Source organism: Leptonychotes weddellii, chromosome 10 (assembly GCF_054177405.1).
Source record: "Leptonychotes weddellii isolate Sample4059 chromosome 10, ASM5417740v2, whole genome shotgun sequence".
In the NCBI taxonomy this organism is placed as follows: domain Eukaryota; kingdom Metazoa; phylum Chordata; class Mammalia; order Carnivora; family Phocidae; genus Leptonychotes; species Leptonychotes weddellii.
In genome coordinates, this window is record NC_138378.1 from 76,265,315 (window position 1) to 76,285,196 (window position 19,882).

Here is a 19,882-nt window from a genome sequence, read left to right on the forward strand (position 1 = left end):
TAGAATAAAAATTACTGGGTCAAGGGGTATACATTAAAAGTTTTCATGTATTTATTATCTTCCCAAAATGTTGAGCCAATTTACACTTCTACCAATTGTGCTGGAGTTCCCAGTTCTCACCTCCCTCCCACTGCTGAATATTGCTGAGGTTTAAAAAAAAAAAAAAAAACTTTGGCAATCAGAAGGGTTAAAAGTAAAATCCTCCAACTTTTTAAATTCTTTTTTTTATTACTAGTAAAACTAGATATTTTTAATGGCCACTTGAATCTCTTCCTTTGTAAACTGCTTGTGTTCTTGGTTTGTTTTTCTATTGAGATGTTTACTGTTTTCACATTGATTCATAATACCGCTTTCTACATTAAGGATATTAATTTTTTGAATGTCACAGATGTTGCAATATTTTCCTCCATAGTTTGTCTTTCAGCTTTGTTTATGATGGGAGAGATAGTTTATAAAAATATACATTTTCAATTTTAATATAATCATATCTGTCAATATTTGTTAGACTTTCTCACCATACTTGACAAGTTCTTTCCCAACACAAGAGCATCAAAAATATAAATCTGTTGTTTAATATCTATATGAATTTACTTTTTATGTTCAAATTTTTGATAAATCAGGAATTCATCTTGGTTTTTTTTTTAAGATCTTATTTATTTATTTGAGATAGAGAGTGAGAGAGCACAAGCAGGGGGAAGGGAGGAGGGAGAGGGAGAACGAGACTCCCTGCTAAGCAGGGAGCCCGATGAGGGGCTCGATCCCAGGACTCTGAGATCATGACCTGAGCTGAAGGCAGACGCTTAACTGACTGAGCCACCCAGGAGCCCTGTGGAATTCATCTTGTCGAAAGGAATGATCCACCTTATTTATTTCCCAAAGGGCTAGCACTCAATCTTTCTCCCACTGCTTTATAAGATGCCTAGTTGCCCTGTGTTAAGTTCTCATACATTTAGGGTCTATTTCTGGATTCTCTAAGCTGTCCTACTGATTCACCTGTTCATTCTGCACTAGTGCTCCTCTGTTTAGTTGCTGAAGATTTTTCATGCTTTACCATGTGATGGGACAAGTATCTCTAATTACTCTTCTTTTTATAGGATTTTCCTAGCCATTCTGAATTTCACTTGGAAAAACATTTTTGCTAAGTCCTTCTGTGCTCCCCTATTATTGAAGGAATTACACTGAGTTTATTAATTTGGAAGAGCAACCTCTTAACCCTATGGGATTTTCTAACCAAGAGGAAATTGTGGCTCTTAAGTTCAGGTTTTCTCTGACGTCTATTTTTTTTTTTTTCTAAAGATTTTATTTATTTTTTTGACAGAGAGAGACATAGCGAGAGCAGGAACACAAGCAGGAGGAGTGGGAGAGAGAGAAGCAGGCCTCCCGCAGAGCAGGGAGCCCGATGTGGGACTCGATCCCAGGACCCTGGGATCATGACCTGAGCCGAAGGCAGACGCTTAACGACTGAGCCACCCAGGCGCCCGTCTCTGACGTCTATTGATAAACTATTATGGTTTTCTTTAAATCAGTTCTGCTTAATGTTTTATGTTCTTTCTGCATTTGCAAATAGGGCTATTTTCTCCCATTACTGTATTTTCAAATATATTATTATATGTTAAGATGCAAAAAAAGCTACTAATTTTTAAATATATTTTCATAACTGACTACTTTAAAATGCACTCATTATTTCTAATATTTTTTCTTAGTTGGCTCTTTGGGATTTTATAGGCATGTAACCATACTGTCTATATAGAATAGTAATTTTGTTTCCTTTTCAATATTTATTTTTATGCCTCACCACCTTAGATTGAGTTCCAGTATTATTCCAGAACAATATTAAAAGTGCTGACAGAAAGAATCATTGTTCTGTTTCAAAATTTAATGGAAATACTTCTAGTGTTACCAGTATATTGGCTCTTGTTTTGAGAAAAAAATTACTTTAATCATGTTAAATAAGTGTCCTCCTGTCTTAACAGCTATTATTTTTATAAACTGATACTATATTTTTATCAAATGACTTTGGTATTTATTAAAATGACCAAAAGGTTTTTAATCCTTTGACTCACTAATATCATGAAATATATTTAAAAGATTTATAATAGGGGTGCCTGGGTGGCTCAGTCGGTTAAGCATCTGCCTTTGGCTCAGGTCATGATCCCAGGGTTCTGGGATCAAGCCCCACATCGGGTTCCCTGTTCATTGGGGAGACTGCTTCGCCCTCTCCCTCTGCCTGCCGCTCCCCCTGCTTGTGCTCTCTCTCTCTAATAAATAAGTAAAATCTTTAAAAAAAAAGATTTATAATATTAAACCATCCTTGAATACTAGGAGTGAGCCTTCGCTTGTTATTATGTATTATTATTCTAATGTTATGCTGGATACTAGCTGCTAGTTTTCATGTAGCATTTTTCAGCAACTCAAAGCAAGATTGGTCTGAATGTGTTATAACTGTTACAGTTTCATGTTCCACTTTCACTCTCTGAAACAGTTTAAATGGCAGAAGAATTGTCTGTTTCTTGGGGCACCTTGGGGCTCAGTCAGTTAAGCATCTGCCTTCAGCTCAGGTCATGATCCCGGGGTCCTGGGATATTGGGGTCCTAGGATCAAGCCCTACATCAGGCTCCTTGCTCAACGGAGAGTCTGCTTCTCCCTCTCCCTCTACTTGCCTCACACCCTGCTTGTGCCCTCTCTCTGTCTCTCTCAAATAAATAAATAAAATCTTAAAAAAAAGAATTGTGTGTTTCTTAAAGATTTGAAAGAATTCCTGTATGAAACTGTCTGGCTCTGGTGCTTTATTTAGGCATGAATTACTCAGCACATGAATGTTAACAGGAATTGTATTTTCAAGGTGGATTGTGTTTTTCATCATTATAAAGTGACCCTCACAGTCAGCCTGGTAATAAGGTAAGGATGGTTTGGAGGGACTGGAGGCAAGGAGAAAAAGATTAATTATTGCAGTGATCTGGACACAATAAAGAGGGTCCAAGGGAGTAGCAGTCAGGAGGGGAACATGAATCAGATATAGAAACGGTCCAAAGATAGGTTTCATCTTTCACTTCTCCGAGCAATCGAAGAAGTTATGTTCTCTTCCTGCAACTAGCTCTTCATCGTGCATACTTTGCTCTTGTTCTCCAACTGTCTCCTATTTATATGTCCTATCATCAACTAGATTGTTAGATTTTGTATCCTTTAAAGCCCACCCCTAGACACATACCAGTTAACTCCTTACAGGATTGATTCATTCAATCATTATGACAGGATATTGTTAGAATGTTGCTCAGCAGAATAAGGAAATTAGAGTATTACATGGTTTCTACATTAAAGTCACGAGATACCAAGGCAGAACTAACTAGAAAAGAGTGAACTGAGCCACAATATAAGATGGCATTGACAGCCTTTAGAACGGGGTGGTAAAGGTCATCATTTAAGAAAACTCAACTACGATTAGAATGACCACAAATTCTGAGTCAGTTGCCAATCAATGAGGCTTTAACAGCTTCATGATGCTGCGATTCCCATGTCCACCTACTGCATCCCCCCCTTACTGGTTACAGGGGGCTGAGTCTCAACCGACTCACCAGGTTGTCCAGCATCCTCATGAGGGCCTCAAACTCGTGCTCCCCCAGCCGGCTCTTCTGCATAGGCCCGAAGGTGCTCCCTGCCCACTGTACAGAGCCCACTTCGTGGGGTCGGTGCTTCTCCTGCTCCAGGAGGATGAGGTTCTCTGCTCCCCCGGCGCCGGACAGGGCGGAGACCTGCAGCAAAGAGCAGAAAGACCTCAGTGTGCATGCATGTATGCGTGTGTGTACACATGTCTAGAAATGTGAGCTGTATTTGGCTTTTTCCCTCCCAGAGGAAAAGCTGCTCCAAAGTTACTGGGCACGTACCTACTTCCAGGGAAAGAGGTCTTAGCAGTTTCTTTCTTAATGCTAGTTCTTAGAGACTGCAGAAGAGGAGGAAGCAGCAAGTGTTAAACCTCAAGAATAAAGCAATGCAGAGGACTGAAAAGTTACCTGGATACAGACCAACCTCAATTTGTGACTATTTCTGGGGAAGGTGGGGGTTGAGGTCAGGAAGGGCTCCAAAATGGACTTCAGTTCTTGTCTATAATATTTTATTTCTTCAAGAGGAAAAGATCTGAAGTAAAAAGGCTTTTACTTTTTAAATCTGAGTGGTGAGTAGTGGGTGTATATTATTCTTCTGCATCTTTCTGTGTGTTTGAAATCTCTCTCCCTGTGTAATACACAGCCGGGCCCTGTAAAGGGAGATGCAGCTTCCCCAGTGCACTTGGAGTATTTGCCCCACTGTCCAGGCTCCATGGCAAGGGGACAGAACAAGTGGCTACAGGCAATGGACTCTGAGTATTAGGGCAAGAGGTGTGTGTATACAGCAGGCGATTTTAGAATGATCCTAGAAGACATTTATTAATCTAACCAATCTCCTTATTTTCTAATTCCATATCCATATAATGGTACCTTCTGTCTACTCCCTGAATCCAGCACTCAGATATAATTGGTTATGATTTGGCTTCCAGGGTGAGACCAGCAACAGTGAGAGAGGATGGTTTCCCAGTCGTCTCAGTGGGAAGCCAGGTGTTCTGTGCTGCAATCTGATTAATATTTGATATCTCCTGTAAGCCTACTTATTACAGGAGAATGATCCGACTACATAAACTTCCAGTGTTCCAGTTTTTACTGAAAAGGAAAGGATGCAATTTAGCTTGCTGGCCAACATGAGTCCGTGAACCTGTGAGGATCCGGCACACACCCTGGAGTGTGTTGGATTCGCCAGTGTAACAAATGCCTCCTATGGGACTTCCTGGAGGTCAGCCAGGCCACCTTTGCAAGGGTGAAGAGGAGGAAGCAAGAATACTCATTTTCCATACCCTCTTCATCCGAGGCATGCGTCCAGTTGAAGGCTCCATTTTTATCTGGCAAAGATGGAGACTTTAATAGTCGTTTATTAAATGACTTAGCCAGCAAGCTAAATTGCATCCACCAAAGCTAAGGGTCCTTGTCCAATATCCCTGGAGATAGTCAGCTCCGTGCCTAGGGAGGCAGCCTACTATACTGTGGTCCAAATGTTAGAAGGGTTACAGTGAGTTGGCGTAGATTACACGAAGTGCAAATCCACCTTTTTGTTATGCTCATTCACCAGTTCCGGTTCTGGCCTCTGTTGCCATATTTTCTAATGCTGAAGTCCCTCACATGTACACAGGCTGAGCGTGTGGGCATGCACTCTCAAAGGCAGTGAATCCCAGCCGGTAGATCAATTACCTGGTTCATCCCAGACCCCCATCTGGCCAAGGCAGGGCTCCAGCCCTTGCGACCCTGGAACCCTGACTTGGAGTGCTGACTGTCAGCTGATCTTCATTTCCCCCCGAGGCAGTGCAACGTAGTGTTTAAGGACATGGAAGCGGACACAGGCTGCCTGGGTTTGAATCCTGGCTTTGCCACTTACTCGCTGTGTAATTTGGGGCAGCTATTTACCCTCTCTGTGCCTGTTTTCTCATCTGTAAAATGAAAAAAATAGTAGTATCTACCTTGTGAGCATTATGGAAGGTAATACTTGTAAAGCACCTAGAATAGTACCTGGGGCATAGAGTGCCACATCAATGTTTATGATCAAAAAATTCCGAGGTTTTACTATGAAAGAAACAATGTGCCTAGTCATTAATGGAGGAAAGAACTGCCCATATCCTTACAAGAACTGTGCCTCCTCCCACCTCCCCCTTCCCCCATTAGTTTCCATGGCGATGGGTAGCAGATGGAGAAGAATTGCCTGAGCTTCTTCCCATCTGCCTGTAAGCAGAGCAGGGAGCTGCCTCTCTCAGCTGGGGATGACCCAGTTTCCTAGAACCCCAAACCAATGGAGAGCACTGTCCCCAGAAGAATGGACTAGGCTTTTAGCCTTGAACCACTAAAATGACCACAGCCACATTTGTTTGCCAAGGTCACTGAGGGAGAAAAGTTAGCCCACGATGAAAACAGAACCTCAGTGCTGGCTGTTCAAGCAGAAATGAGCTGCCCAGGGGCTACCATCCCAACAGCATCTGCAGACCACTGGCCCATGGGGTCGCGCATGCCCTAAACCACCCACACCTCTGGTCTAATCTGGCCTGTTCTGCTTCCACACCCTCTAGCTTCCTTTCTCTCTCTAGAAGCCTCCCTGCTCCACGAGCTGAAAAAAAAGCCACTGGAGGTTTTCTGGAGGTTATTTGCTTCTATCGCCTGATGCACTTTAACAAGGTCACATGGCAGTTCTGATGGAAAAGAAAGTGACAGCAGATAGGGCCGAGAGAAGCCGCTGGGGCTGTCGGGGCCAGTGGCTGGCAACTCTGTGCTTTCATCTCCCCAGCTGCTAGACGGCCGTCCTGCCTTTGGTTAAACTGTACGGAGGCCATTTTTCAGCGTGTAGCCTGGGACAGGTCTTTACCACATGATGGGGGACACATGGGCATCTCTCTCCATTCATTTCCAGGCCATGCTGTCTTTGCAAAATGGTATGAACTATTTTCTCATGGAAACCTCTTCTTCAGAAGGAAGATGGGGAACTCGTTAGAGCACAGATATGGGGAAAAGAAAGTGGGCATATCAGAGGCTCTGCCAGGTTCTAACATCAGTCAGGGGTCAGAGCTCAGGGCCAGCATCTCTGGTTGGGGCTGCATCAGGAAGGAACTGCCTTGACCCTGGTTCTACCTTCTCCACCTTCTGTTATGACCACCGCTGTCTGGGGGGATGGGACAGTCTCATACCACTTCTAACACCTCTTCATCATTGTCTTAACAACTGTCCTCTCAACATATTCATTTAAAAACCCTTGAGAAAGGTGCCATTTGCAGAACCTCCACTAGCAATGCCTCTGGGATTATCCCATTCTTTCCCCTGTTCCCCAGCTGCCAGGACAAAGGCAGGCATTCCGCCTGGGGCGCTGCTCTGCCCAGACCAGCCAGGAGAGGGCAGACAGGACACCAAAGGACCTTGCGAAGAGCTGACTCATCCTGGAGCAGTTAGTCTTCCCTTCTGTCAACTGGGTCCTAAAAATACCATCAGCAACACCTCTCCTTATCTGAAAGGCCCCATCCTCACAAGGATCCCATAGGCCCCCCCTTGTCCAGATGAGGAAAGCAAGTCCCTGACCCAAAGACACATATCCCAGAGCTGGAAAGGATAGAGTCCATTCAGTTTGCAAGGCCCCCCTACTCACCCCTGACAGCTTGCCACACTGAAAGGAGCATGTGTTTGGCTTATGTAACATCACCTTGTTATCTGGCAAAACTATAGGATTTGTGTTTTCCTATTGCTTTTCCACCAATTCCTTTAGGGGTCTCATGATCACTGACAATCCCCACCCACCCTCCACCCCATCCCCTACTAGTTAGGAGAACCTTACGATGGGCTCCCTGGACATTATGTTGGGGGTTCCCTGGTGTTCAGGCTTGCCATGTCTAACTTCACCCCTTTCTGGGCTGGACCATGTTCATGGTCTTTGCAAACTACACCCTCCAGACAAAAAGAGAAAAGACCCACTTACGAGGTGGTGTCTATTTGCCATAGCTAGATGTAACAGTTATACCCCAGGTAATATGTGAGCATGGTAAGAACTTTTATATCCCCTATTACGGTTTCTCCCACTTTCCGATTGATGGGCCTAGGCAGCTCCCTGTCCTGGTCACTGACCCCAAGAGGTAGATACTGGTTGTTAGGCAACAGTGATAAATATTTTAAAGCTACAAAACTGATTCTAAGTGCGAAACTTTAGAAGGATAAGGTGGTGCCAAGGCAGAGAAGAAATAGGGCAAGGCTTTTAGATGGCTGGCTCCCAGGACTCCTTAAATCACGGCCAGTGCGGACTCCGTCAGAGCCACGCTAGGGCACACTCCCCAGAGGAACTTGCTCACCTGTATCTCACACGCAGCCTGCAGGTGGAAGACCTTATAAAACGCCTCCTCCACGGTGTCACCTAGAGCAACCACTCCATGATTTCTTAGCACCAGGATCTGCATAGGAGCAAACGGCCAATTAAAACTTCAAGCCTTTTAAACTTTAGTGAAGAAGGAGAGATTTTTCATTTACTCCAAATCAGTTTCCATATCCAGTCCCAAAGCATGCCCCCAACTCCTTGTTCATTCTCCCCGTGCAAACACCCCAATGCTACCCCGGATGTGATTTTAACCCTAAGCATCCTCCCTAAAAAATAGAAAATGCTTTTTAAAATGGAGACTAGAGAGCTTGGTGGATTTCTTTGGGCAATACCTGGATTTTTAGGCCTCGGAGGGCTTTGAAGTCTGAAAAACTGGTGTCTGTGTTAAAGTGAAAGAAATTACTTTGTGTCCAATAGGAGGGTCTAACCTCAAAAGCAATCTCTTGCTCCTGTGACTTAGTTGACTTGGAAATCAAAACCCAAGGGGGTGGCTCTCTGAGGGGTGGCTCTGCAGAAACAGGTGCGTCATGTCACCTCTCTGGACCTCAAGTCTCTTCTCCATGAACTCAGCGATGCCCTGGTAGCTCTAAGACCCTCCACTTCTGTGAAGGAGGCCATAGTGACCTTCTACTCTTAACTCTCTGGTTTTGCAGAAGAGGAAACAGAAGCCTAAAGAAAGTGAAAGCCTCCCAGCTAATCAAGGGCAGAATCGGAACTAGAACCCAGGTGTTCTCACCGTTGGTGCAACGTTTGTGACTCAGCCAGGGGCAGGCAGACAAAAGGGGGTGGGGGAAAGAAACAGAAATGAACTTATACAGAGCCTGACTCCCTAGAGTTCAGATGCAGAAACTGTTTCTTGGTTGGTTTTTTCCTCATGAACTCTCTGAAACCAGACGATGCCCACCTAGCAGCAGGGACACAGATCCATGTGTAGGATGTGTCCTTGCAGACGTGGGCTGAGGCCTAGTGGTCTAATCATCACATCCTCTCCTGCTGAAAACAGCTGGAGGTTTTTCTTCTCAAGCGCCAGAGAAATAGAAAGAGATGATGACTCTGGCCTAAAAAGATTTTGTAGATAGCAAATCTCTGAAATTCTTGTAGCATTTTGTAGATGTGAACATCTCCTCCCTCTCCCGGCACTGCTAATGAGGCTTTAGAGAATGTTGGGAGAGAGTGGCAGGGATTTCTCCTCTGTGTCAGGAATGGGAAGGCAGAGACTCTCCGACTGGAAATGATTTAGGCAGTGAGTGCCTTTCAAGGACGGGAACAAGCATCTATCAACGTAGGCTCAGCTCCAGAACTTCCTGTACTGAGCTGACGACCCCTAATGATGTACTGTTAAAAAATAAGTCTTTAGATTTAAGCCAAACAATAGTGAGATTCTGTTTTTCTCTATCAAGTTAGCAAAAGAAAAAAAAAAGCAGTAATACTCAAGTTTGGGGCGAGTGCAGGGAAGTAGCATTCTCATATACTAGACTCTGGGGGAGGAAAGGGCAATGCGCCTGAATGAAGTAAGAGTTCTAAAATGTGTGTCCCTGGGAATTTATCCTAAGGAAATGATCTCAAGCATATATAGAGATTTAGCTAAAAGGATTTTCATCATGTGTTGTTTATATCAAGGAAAAATTCAGGGTGGGTGGAGGGCGGGAGCTTCCGGTGTCCAGTTTGTTAAGGTAAATGGTGGCACAGCCATTTACACAATGAGGTATAATCTAATAATTTTAAAATAGTGATTTAGAGGGGCGCCTCGGTGGCTCAGTCAGTTAAGCGTCTGCCTTCAGGTCAGGTCATGATCCCGGGGTCCTGGGATCGAGCCCCACATCGGGGTTCCCTGCTCAACGGGAAGCCTGCTTCTCCCTCTCCCACTGGCTGCCACCCTGCCTGCTTGTGCTCTCTATCTCTCTATTAAATAAAAACATTTTTAAAAAATAAAATAGTGATTTAGAAAATATTTAATAATATACAAAGGTGTTTACTGGATATTACTAAAGGAAAAAAGAGGATATATTTTATGATCTACGTTTTCTAAATATATGTGAATATATTTGTGGAGCATGCACCAAAACCTCAGGATAGTGGGATAAAGAGAATTTTATTTCACTTTTTTGTTTAAGTGCAACTTCTAAACATTGTCCACTGAACACATGTCACTCATGATGTAGGTTTTGGACAATCCCACCCCAGAGTGTCTTTCTGAAACAGCTGAGCAAACCTTGCAGGTGGGTCCAAGGCACTTCTGCAGGCTGATTCGATCCGCTTCCTGCTCCATCCCACCATTGAAGTCATAATAGGCCATGTCCCCCACCAGCAGGGCGTTGTGGGAGACAGGCAGGAGGCCACACTTCATGGCTGACACCTTTAGTGAGACAGTGGAATGGTTAGCACCTGCAGCTCCCCCACCCCGGTCTGTGCCCTTTCCTCAGAGTGGCACAGCCAGGCTCTACTCTGAGGACTAGTGCGGGAGAGAGCAAGCCCCCAAGAAAGGCACTGCCCTTTGACTCTGCTGCACCCGGCTGGGCTCTGGCTTGCCAGCTGCTTCCTCTGACGTCTTTCCACCATCATTTTGACAGCCGCCATGTCAATATACCTCTCTCTAAAATTGCTACAAAGAATGCCTTTGAGAAAGCTAGTGCTCCTGCCCACCCCCTCGCTCTCCTCTCGTGCTAGGACTCTGGGAAAAGGTAGGGGGTAGCAGAGTTGGCACCAGGCTGGAGTGAAGCAGGGTCCAGCGTCCTCTGGGGTGAGCTGGTGGAAATCCTCAGCCTTGAGGTCAGGGCAGAAACAGGGAGGCCCACTGAGAGGCCCCCTTTCACTAGTGATAAGGCAATAAGGGTGCCAGGGAATAGGGTTCAAATCCATGCCTCAAATCCTGCCTTTTATTAAAAGCAAGGAGCATGGAGAGGTTTAGGAGAGCCTCCCGCCTTTGTTCCCTCATTCTGTCCCATATTCTGGAAAATCTGAGTGCTCATAACTGGTGTGCTTCACAGAAAAAACCCAGGCCAATGACAAGTCCGCTCTGCTCCTGTAGGTGTAAGGTCTGGAAGTCAGTAAGATGGGTTGAAGGTTGAGGGGACACCCAGACCTGCTTGGTTGTGGTCTTTCCAAGTGACACTTGGAACCCTGGGTTATGAAAAGTGGACAAGTCCAGGTTCCCACCATCTTATTTTTTATCACGATCTCTCCTCACCAGAGCCTGGGCTGGGGGTGGGGGTTGGGGCAGGCTCCAGCCTTCAGTCCGAGAGGACTGACCTGAGTGGAAACTCAAGAGGTGCCGTCACTTGGGTAAATGGTGCTTATGTGTGTGTGTAGCAGGGTGGGGGACGCAGCAGAGCAAACACTTCATATCTTTGCCTCATGTCCCCAAACCAAGACTTCTGTGCTTGGAAAAATGGAGAGGATTAGGGTTACCACATGGGGTGTTCCTTCTCTTCACCTTGGCTTGAGTTCAGGAAATGTTTCCAGAACTGTTTTAAATAACGAGACTGCCACTAGCTTGGGGGGCTTACTTCTTTCGTCAGGGAGCACCTCAGAGAAGGGGGCAGCAGGGGTTTGCTGCCAGCCTCAGGGACGAAATGCTGCCCTTAGAGCGAACACTCACGGCTGCCGTGGCCGGCGTGTGCAGGTGGATGATGCAGCGCACATCAGGTCTGGCAGCGTAGATCGCCGAGTGTAGACAGAAGCCTGTGGTATCCACTGGGAAGCAGCTGCTGCCCTTCTCCACCACCTCTCCCAGGATGTTCACCTTGATCTGGGCCAGGGAAGAGAACCTTATGGCCACAAGGCAGGTGGGGGCCCTCAGGACCCTCCCGCAGGTGGGCCACACCCACCGCCTCCAGGCATTCCCGCACCCCAGGAGCAAGGGCTGTGCTTGGTGTTGGGAGAAGAGACCTGGTTCCTGCTTTTGGTGAGGACACAGGCTACCAGGAGACATGACTGATTATGATTCAGCAGGGAAAATGCTAGAGCAGAGTTTCTCAAACTTGACCGGGCATAAGAATCCTCTGGAGATCCTGTCAAAATAGATTCTCTGCAAACTGGGGCAGCCACTCTGGAGAACAGTATGGAGGTTCCTCAGAAAGTTAAAACTAGAGCTACCCTATGATCCAGCAATTGCACTGCTAGGCGTTTACCCAAAGGATACAAAAATACAGATTTGAAGGGGCAACAACAGCCAAACTATGGAGAGAGCCCAAATGTCCATCAACTGATGAATGGATAAAGGAGATGTGGCATACACACACACACACACACACACACACAATGGAATAGTACTCAGCCATCAAAAAGAATGAAATCTTGCCATTTGCAATGACATGGATAGAGCTAGAGTATATTATGCTAAATGAAATAAGTCAGTCAGAGAAAGACAAATACCATATGATCTCACTCATATGTGGAATTTAAGAAAGAAAACAGATGAACATATGGGAAGAGGGAGAAAAAAGGGGAGAGGGATTCTTAACAATAGAGAATAAACTGCAGGTTGACGGAAGTAGGTGGGTGGGGGAGGGGGTATATGGATGATGGGTATTAGAAAGGCACTTGTTGTGATGAGTACTGGGTGTTGTATGTAAGTGATGAATCACTGAATTCTACTCCTAAAACCAATACTGCACTGTATGTTAACTAACTAAAATTTAAAATAAAAAAAATGCAGATTCTGATTCAGTAGGCCCAGAATGGGACCCGAGAGTCTGCATTTCTGACAAGTTCCCAAGAGATACCCATGCTGCTGGTCCACAGACCACACCTTGGGTAGGGAAGCTAGAAGAGAGTCAGTCACAGAATTCTCTAGAAGCAGATGGGAGGAGTCTTTGATCCCAGTAAAACAGGGGGATCAGAGAAGCCTTCCCAGAGGAAGTAACATCTAACCTGAGCCTTTTTCTTGTTTTTTTTACTCTTTATTTTGAATTTTTAAGCAAAATACACAAAGGTAAAGATAATAGTAAAATAAACACCCATTTACCAATCACCCAAAAGCTAGATCTTAAAGGACAGGTAGAAACTAGTTACTGGTCTTATAATCTGCTTTTGATGCCGAGGAGCTAGCAGGTGTCATGGCTAACAATCACACACTGTGTGTGTGTGTGTGTGTGCGTGCGTGCGCGTGTGTGTGAATGTGTGTGTGTGACTGTATCACTCACCTGCTTACAATGCTTCAGCGGCTCTGCATGTCCAGCAGAGTAAAGCCAAAGCACCATAACCACGCTTTTGGTGCCATTTTTCATCTTGTCCCTATTCCCTCCCAGCCTCACTTCCAGACACTGAACACGTGAGCCAGACGTGGCCCCTCACTGTCCTCCCAAATGCACCAGGATGTGGCATGTGCCTGGCTTTGTGTGAACTGTCCTTCTCCTGCTGAGGACAGAGTTCTCTCTGCCCAGTCTCTCCCTCCTGGCCTGGTCTAAATCTGCTTATGCTGTGGGCTCCTGGGGACTAAGCTCCTTCACCATCAGGTTAACCCACATGCTCTTCCCTTGCCCCTCCTGCTGGGCCCAAGCACCTTTTCTGGGCTCCCCAAGTTTCCTGCTGTATGGGAGCCTTCTTCACTCTGAGTTGAATCATTGCTTGTCTTGCCCGCTCCCCAACTCGCCACAAATGCCTTAAATGCAGATCCAGTGCCTCCTTGTGTCTTTGACCCTAATCTGACTTGGCCATGACGTCCTTAGGTGGCCCTGTGCAAGCCACTTACCTCCCTGGGCTCCAGTGTCCTCTCCTGCCTATAAAGTGGCCTTGGCAGCCCTCAAGGTCTACCCTGCCCAGCTATTCTGTGACTTTGTCAGCTGGCTCTTTTAACTGCATACGTGGACTCAACATGTGAGTGTGTGTCAAGCCTGGCAGAGGCCCTGAGTTGGTACCCTCTGCCCTCAGGCGTACAGCACAGCAGCCCACACATCTGGGAACCATGGGGCCTCTTCTGCTTGTAAGACAGTCCTTTCTACTTCTCTCGTCCTCCTACCCAGGAATCTTTCCTTATCAAGACCAAGTTCTGGAAGTACACCTAAAAGGAGCGAGAGAACCAAAGGGGGTTCCAGAGAGTTAATGCTTATGACACCAGCACTACGCCAGGCTTGCGCTGCTTTGAGACAAAGCACTGGCTGTTATTCTAACGTATTCCCCAATCTGGGAAGGCCTCCCCATTCCCAGACTTCGGGGTCCAATCCCAGGCCCAGAGGACCTCAGGCCCAGCTCCTCCCCCTCCTACCTCCTACTGCACTTGCTGCCTGCACCTCATATTTGGTCTCATGGTTGGGTTGTGCTTTGGAGCCATGTGTCTTCTCTGCCCCACTAGATGGCAAGCTCCATGAGGGATAGGATGGCAGTGGCTAATCTGAACATGACCTGTCACTGTAGGCTGCTGTCGTTTCAATAAGCAATGGGCAATGAGATGCCCAGCTATACTTACCAGGCTGGATGCGGTGACTTCATTGCAAGAAACTCCCTTAGGGCTAATCAGGAAGTGATCCTGCTCCTTGCTGACTCTCAGCTGGAGGGAAGACACATGTTCTCAGTGGCAAGGAGACAGAAGGGTTATTTCCAAGAACACTCTGCTTGAATCCCCACTTCCCCTGAATCCACTGCACCCAAAACTCACACCCAAAAACCCTTATCTCCCCCCCAGCACATGAAAGATGAAGAAGACCTGGCCTTTATTTGGAACTGGGGCAATGGACCTACAAGAGGAATCTCCCAATGATCAAGGGTAGCCCCAGAAATAGGATCCAGGAGTTCCTATCTCCTTATGCAGGAAGTGGTTACAGGGAAGGTTGTCTATTTCAGGTGACCACAGTGGTTAGAAATGTTGGAAGGGCTCAGTGCATGGCCATGCCGACGGGCAGGAGCTCTCTCTTGGGATTTTGTCAGGGCCACATGCAGTACCCACCCCACTCCAAGATGCTCTGCTCACCGTGACGTAGGTGTCGCTCAGCTGGGCCCAGCCATAGAGGTCTAGGAGACGGTAGACGCTGCTGATCTTGCAGCGCATGAGCCGCTCCCCCTTGGCCAGGTTCAAGGAGTCAGCTGTGTGGAGGTCATTGATGGGCGTCATCATGGAGAAGTCTGCAGGGAAACAGGGTGGGGACATGGCAGCTCTCAGGGTCAGGGCTGCTGTCTGCCCCCCTTCCTTCCTCGCCCTAGTCCTTCTCTAAATTCTCACTGACACTACAACTGCACAAGAGACTTCCACAGGCAGGGAATTAAGTATTCTTTGGCCCTCATCCAGGGGGAGAAAATCCATAGAATGGATAGTCGTGCCCAAGAAAGTCTTCTGCTTATTCACATAAAAATGGCATTGCTTTTGGTCAAAAATCATGGCAAGATTCAAACCACAGAATGAAGGTTTCTTGGGATGTCAAGCTCAAAATAAATCCTTAAGATGGACATTGAATAAAAGCAAGAATAAGTTTCTGAGTGGAAATATAAGTATATTTTATCAGTTAGTTTTGATGAAGAAGATACTAATCATTAGACCTGCTATTGTTTATTGTTTTAAACTATACCATGTAATATAACTTTTCCTCTGCTTTGGAAACAGAGCAAATCAGAAAGCCAAGTCAGCCAGGAAGTAAATTCCTCAACTTCTTCTGACAAGTCATAAACTTCCAGAAGTCAGTGTGGTTAGCTGAAGGGCTTCAGGCTTCAGGCAGGCCATATCTGCTCCCCTCTGGTTGTGCAGTCTCTCGGTTAGTTATGATTCTTTTAGGGAATTTGGGGAGATATGGAAGGGATCTGGAAATGGGCCTAGAGGGCTTGATGGTCTCATCTTCAAGGCACATAAGGGGTCTAGGAGGTGGTGTCCAGTCTATCCCATTAAAAATGATGACCGCTCCCTGTGTGCCTCCAGAAGGCATAAGAGGGCATCTGAGCCCCAGCACTTCCAATTAGTCAGTGTCTAGAAACCAATAAAAGAATCAATAGGAAAGGCTTAAAATGGTGTCTGGCTGGGAGCCTCCTGATGCTGCCTCTCCCAGCATCCCACTAAAAACTTTAATGGATTAAATGCCTTTTAGAAGCTTCCACCATCTCAATAAACTTGCTATTACACACTGTGATATCTGTCCTGCATCAGGTTTGCCATTAGCTGAAATGATGAGATGGTCTACAAAGGCGAAGGTGGACCTACAAAGGTGCTGTTGGGCCTACATAAAGCAAGCAGAGCAAACCTCGAAACACCCATGTCAGGAATATAAACCCAAAAAGCTTGTGCCCACCAGAGGAGGGATACCTCCAGGGCATGTGTCCAGGAACTATAGTTGACAGAGGAAGAAGTGGTCCAAAGGCTCAGTGGAACTGGCAGAAAGAACAACGACGAAATTCCAAAGTCAACAATTTCTCATTGGAATTGGCCATTCTGGTATCCCTTCCTCCTCTCTGTTCATTCCCCAGACAAGCAATTACCTCTTTACTTCATCCCTAGTAGCAAGAAGGAAGGCATATCAAAAGCATAAGCCCACCAGACAAAGCCGGGCAGGGGGAGATATTGTTGGGAGAGGGTCTTCAGACCCAGATTTAATTCCTTCTCTTACAAATAACTAGGGAATCCCAGGGATGGCAAGGAGGCCAGAATAGGTCTAAAAACATGCCATCCCATCCTTTGTGTCCTGTATCAGTGTCCCCCTCTCCCACTCTGTGGAGCTTTGCTGTAAGGATTACCCCACCAGCAGACCCAGGGTGGGAGAAGAGATCAGAAGGCTCCACGAGCACCCCAGAGCCTCTGCTCTCAGGGTTTTAGGAGAAAGAATGCTTATAAGTTAAGATGACTGAACGCCAGGTTTATGACTCAGATCTAACCAAGTCATTTACTCAAGGGACCTAAGAAAACACAGAAAAAGATGAAAACTCCCCAACCGCCCCCAGGAAAGCTAAGACTGAAGGACACAGGATTGCAAAAAAAGAAACTAAAATAAAAACACAAAACAACCACAAAATTCTATGGCAAATGGAGCTGGACAAAGAACAACCTATCTGCACTTGAACTCATGACTCTTGGAACTTCCCCTCTCCACATTCCCTGACTCAGATACCCTGGACATGCCCTAATCAGATTTTCAGACATCCAACTGTCTTCCTGACAGACGCTGGTCGGTGAGGCAGTGGGAATGCTGGTCAGCTCTATATCTCTTTCAAAAGAAAAAGTATAAGGACAGAGACATGAAAACGATGAGAAAGAATAGGATAGCTAAAGGAGATAAAGACCAGAGAGCTGGCATATAAATAATCAGCACTCACATAACAGAAAACATTTCTGAACTGAGAAACAGACCTGTGTAAATAAATTATAAGAATTTACTACATTCCACAGGAAAAAGTCCATAAAGAGAAAAAGCCTACAATTATATGCTTCCTGGCACATTTCTGAAATACAAGGATAAGGGGGAAAATGCACAAACATCTACCAAAAAAAATGTTGGTTACCTACAAAGGAACGAAAAAACCCCCGGCTGTTTCAGATTTCTCTGCTATAGCAAGAGATGCCGGGAGACAATGCTATAGGAGGGTTACCAACAAACAACACTAAAATAAAGTGACATGAAGCAGGTAAAAAGAGAAGAATCATCAGAAGTATGCCCAGCAAATATAAAGAAAAAAATAAACAGAGGTCATAATATCATCAAAGTAGAAATCAGGGAAAGCCATATTCCCTTGGAATACTCACCCCTGGCAGCAAGGAGGGAGGCAAAGCAAAAGCATACGCCCCCCTAGACAAAGCCAGGCAGCAGGGGCCATGGTTGGGAGGGGCCACTGTGGAGGTCATTATACATGAATTAAACATATAATCCGACATGAAGCTATAGCTATAAAGAACATTTACGCTTTGAATAACATTTCATCAAGATACAAAGCAAAAGCTACCAGAAATACGAAGAGAAATGAACACTAATTAAATATCCAGTGGAAGACAACACGACTCTCATTTTTTACAAAATAAAATAAATAAATGAAGATACAGATGAAATACTATGCACTGGAGATAGAGTCTCTGCCTACATATCATTCAAAAATGATATTATTAGGCCACAGAGAAAATCTCAATAAATCCTCAACATAGACATTAAATAGGTCACATTTTCCAAACACAATGCAATCAAACTAGATGTTATCAACAAACCCTTAAAACATTACAAATTCAATCACTTGGAAATGAGAAAACACACTTCCAGATAGTTCTTAGAATAAAAATAAAATCAAAACAGCAACTGCAAACTATCTAGAAATTAACCATAAAGGATATAGTGTGTCAAAATGCATGGAATAAGATGAAACTTACACTCAGAGGGAAAAAAAATCATAGTCTAAAATGTCTTTGTTATTCAATTAAATATGAAAATAAAGCATCCATTTTATTCTACTCTAGAAAACATAAAAATAACAAAATAAACCAAAGGAAAGTTATGGAAAAGAATTAGTGAATAGAAAAACAAGATCAATGAATCAGGAAACTAGAAAATTAGTAGAACTAATATAGAAATCCAAGAATTGGCTTATGTGAGAAGATCTATGAATAAACCAACATCTGGATTGGCATAAAAGAAAATGGGAATAATCAAAAACTAATGACGTAATGTATGGTGATTAACATCACATAATAAAAAAAAAATATTGCCAGAAAAGAAAACGGGAAGGTACAACACCAGGAATGAGAATGGGATGTCTACTCATTCACAGCAGAAAGTTTAAATGATAGAAATAATACTGTAAATCACTAATAATTTTGAAAATCTCCATGAAATGTATTATTTATTTAAAACATATGATCAAAATTTACTCAAGCAGCAAAATAAATTTTTTAAAAACCCTAGATGAAACTGAGAAAAATAATGTTATAAAAAATGTTCCAGATCTGGATGGCTTTACAAGTAAGGAATAAACCTCCAAGGAAGAGAGACTTCCTATCTTATTTAAATTCTATCAGGACAAAGAGAAGGATGGGGATCATCTTGATTTATCTTATGAAATTATAACCTTAAAACCAATACTAAATGAAGACTGCCCAAAAAGTGAATTTCTGACCAATCTCATGTATGAATATGCAAATCCTGAATAAAAGTCTAGCAAATCAAATCTAGAAGAGTATTTTCAAAAGGATGCATCAAGAGCAGGAATGACTGATTTCACGAATGAAAAAAGAGTTCAATGTTCAGAAATCTGTTAATATAATTCATCAAAGCAATAGTTCAAAGAAAGAGAAATCAATAAATGACCCAAATGCATTTTATAAAATTCAACATCCATTTCTGAGAAGAACCCATATTGAACTAGAATAAAAAGATACTTCCTCAACATGATACGAACTCAAACTCTTGTGGTAAAGGATTTCTATTAAAGTCAGAAACAAGACAAGGACGATTACTCTCTAATCTATTATTAAACATTTTTTCTGAGGGTTCTAATGGATGCAGTGAGAAAACTGGAAAAAGAAACCAAAGGGTAAATGTTGGAATGAAGGATTCAAAATGACCATTATTTGCAGGTTATGTGATTTTTCTATATACAAAACCCAAGAGAATTAACTGAGAAGCTATTAGAATTTAAGAGTTCAATAAGAAGCTCCTTTCCCTGGATGACAGCTATAATCAGAAAGAAAATTGAATAGAGGAAAAAAATCATTTAAAATAACAAAGTTAGGGGCGCCTGGATGGCTCAGTCATTAAGCATCTGCCTTCGGCTCAGGTCATGGTCCCAGGGTCCTGGGATCAAGCCCCACATAGGGCTCCCTGGGGGAAGCCTGCTTCTCCCTCTCCCACTCCCCCTGCTTGTGTTCCCTCTCTCGCTGTGTCTCTCTGTGTCAAATAAATAAATAAAATCTTTAAAAAAATAAAAAATAAAATGAAATAACAAAGTTATATAAAATTTCCAGGATAAACTTAACAAGAAATTAGTAGGGACTATAAGAAAATAACTACTAACCTTCTCTAATGGACATTTTTTTAAAAAAAGCAAATAAAGCAAATAAATAGAAGACATA

At 44.2% G+C, this 19,882-nt stretch overlaps 1 protein-coding gene across 5 annotated transcripts in view; it reads right to left on the bottom strand.

Annotated features, from left to right (window-relative positions):
• ADD2 (adducin 2) overlaps nucleotides 1-19,882 on the bottom strand; it is a 103,014-nt gene that overhangs the window by 14,787 nt on the left and 68,345 nt on the right. For all 5 annotated transcript variants that reach the window (XM_006728014.3, XM_006728013.3, XM_031036440.2 and 2 more), the window contains 6 exons: nucleotides 14,825-14,976; nucleotides 14,324-14,404; nucleotides 11,516-11,665; nucleotides 10,130-10,273; nucleotides 7,895-7,993; nucleotides 3,573-3,749 (listed from right to left, as the gene is read on the bottom strand). In XM_006728014.3, coding sequence (XP_006728077.2) covers nucleotides 3,573-3,749; nucleotides 7,895-7,993; nucleotides 10,130-10,273; nucleotides 11,516-11,665; nucleotides 14,324-14,404; nucleotides 14,825-14,976 — 803 coding nt within the window. The remainder of the gene's footprint in view (nucleotides 1-3,572; nucleotides 3,750-7,894; nucleotides 7,994-10,129; nucleotides 10,274-11,515; nucleotides 11,666-14,323; nucleotides 14,405-14,824; nucleotides 14,977-19,882) is intronic.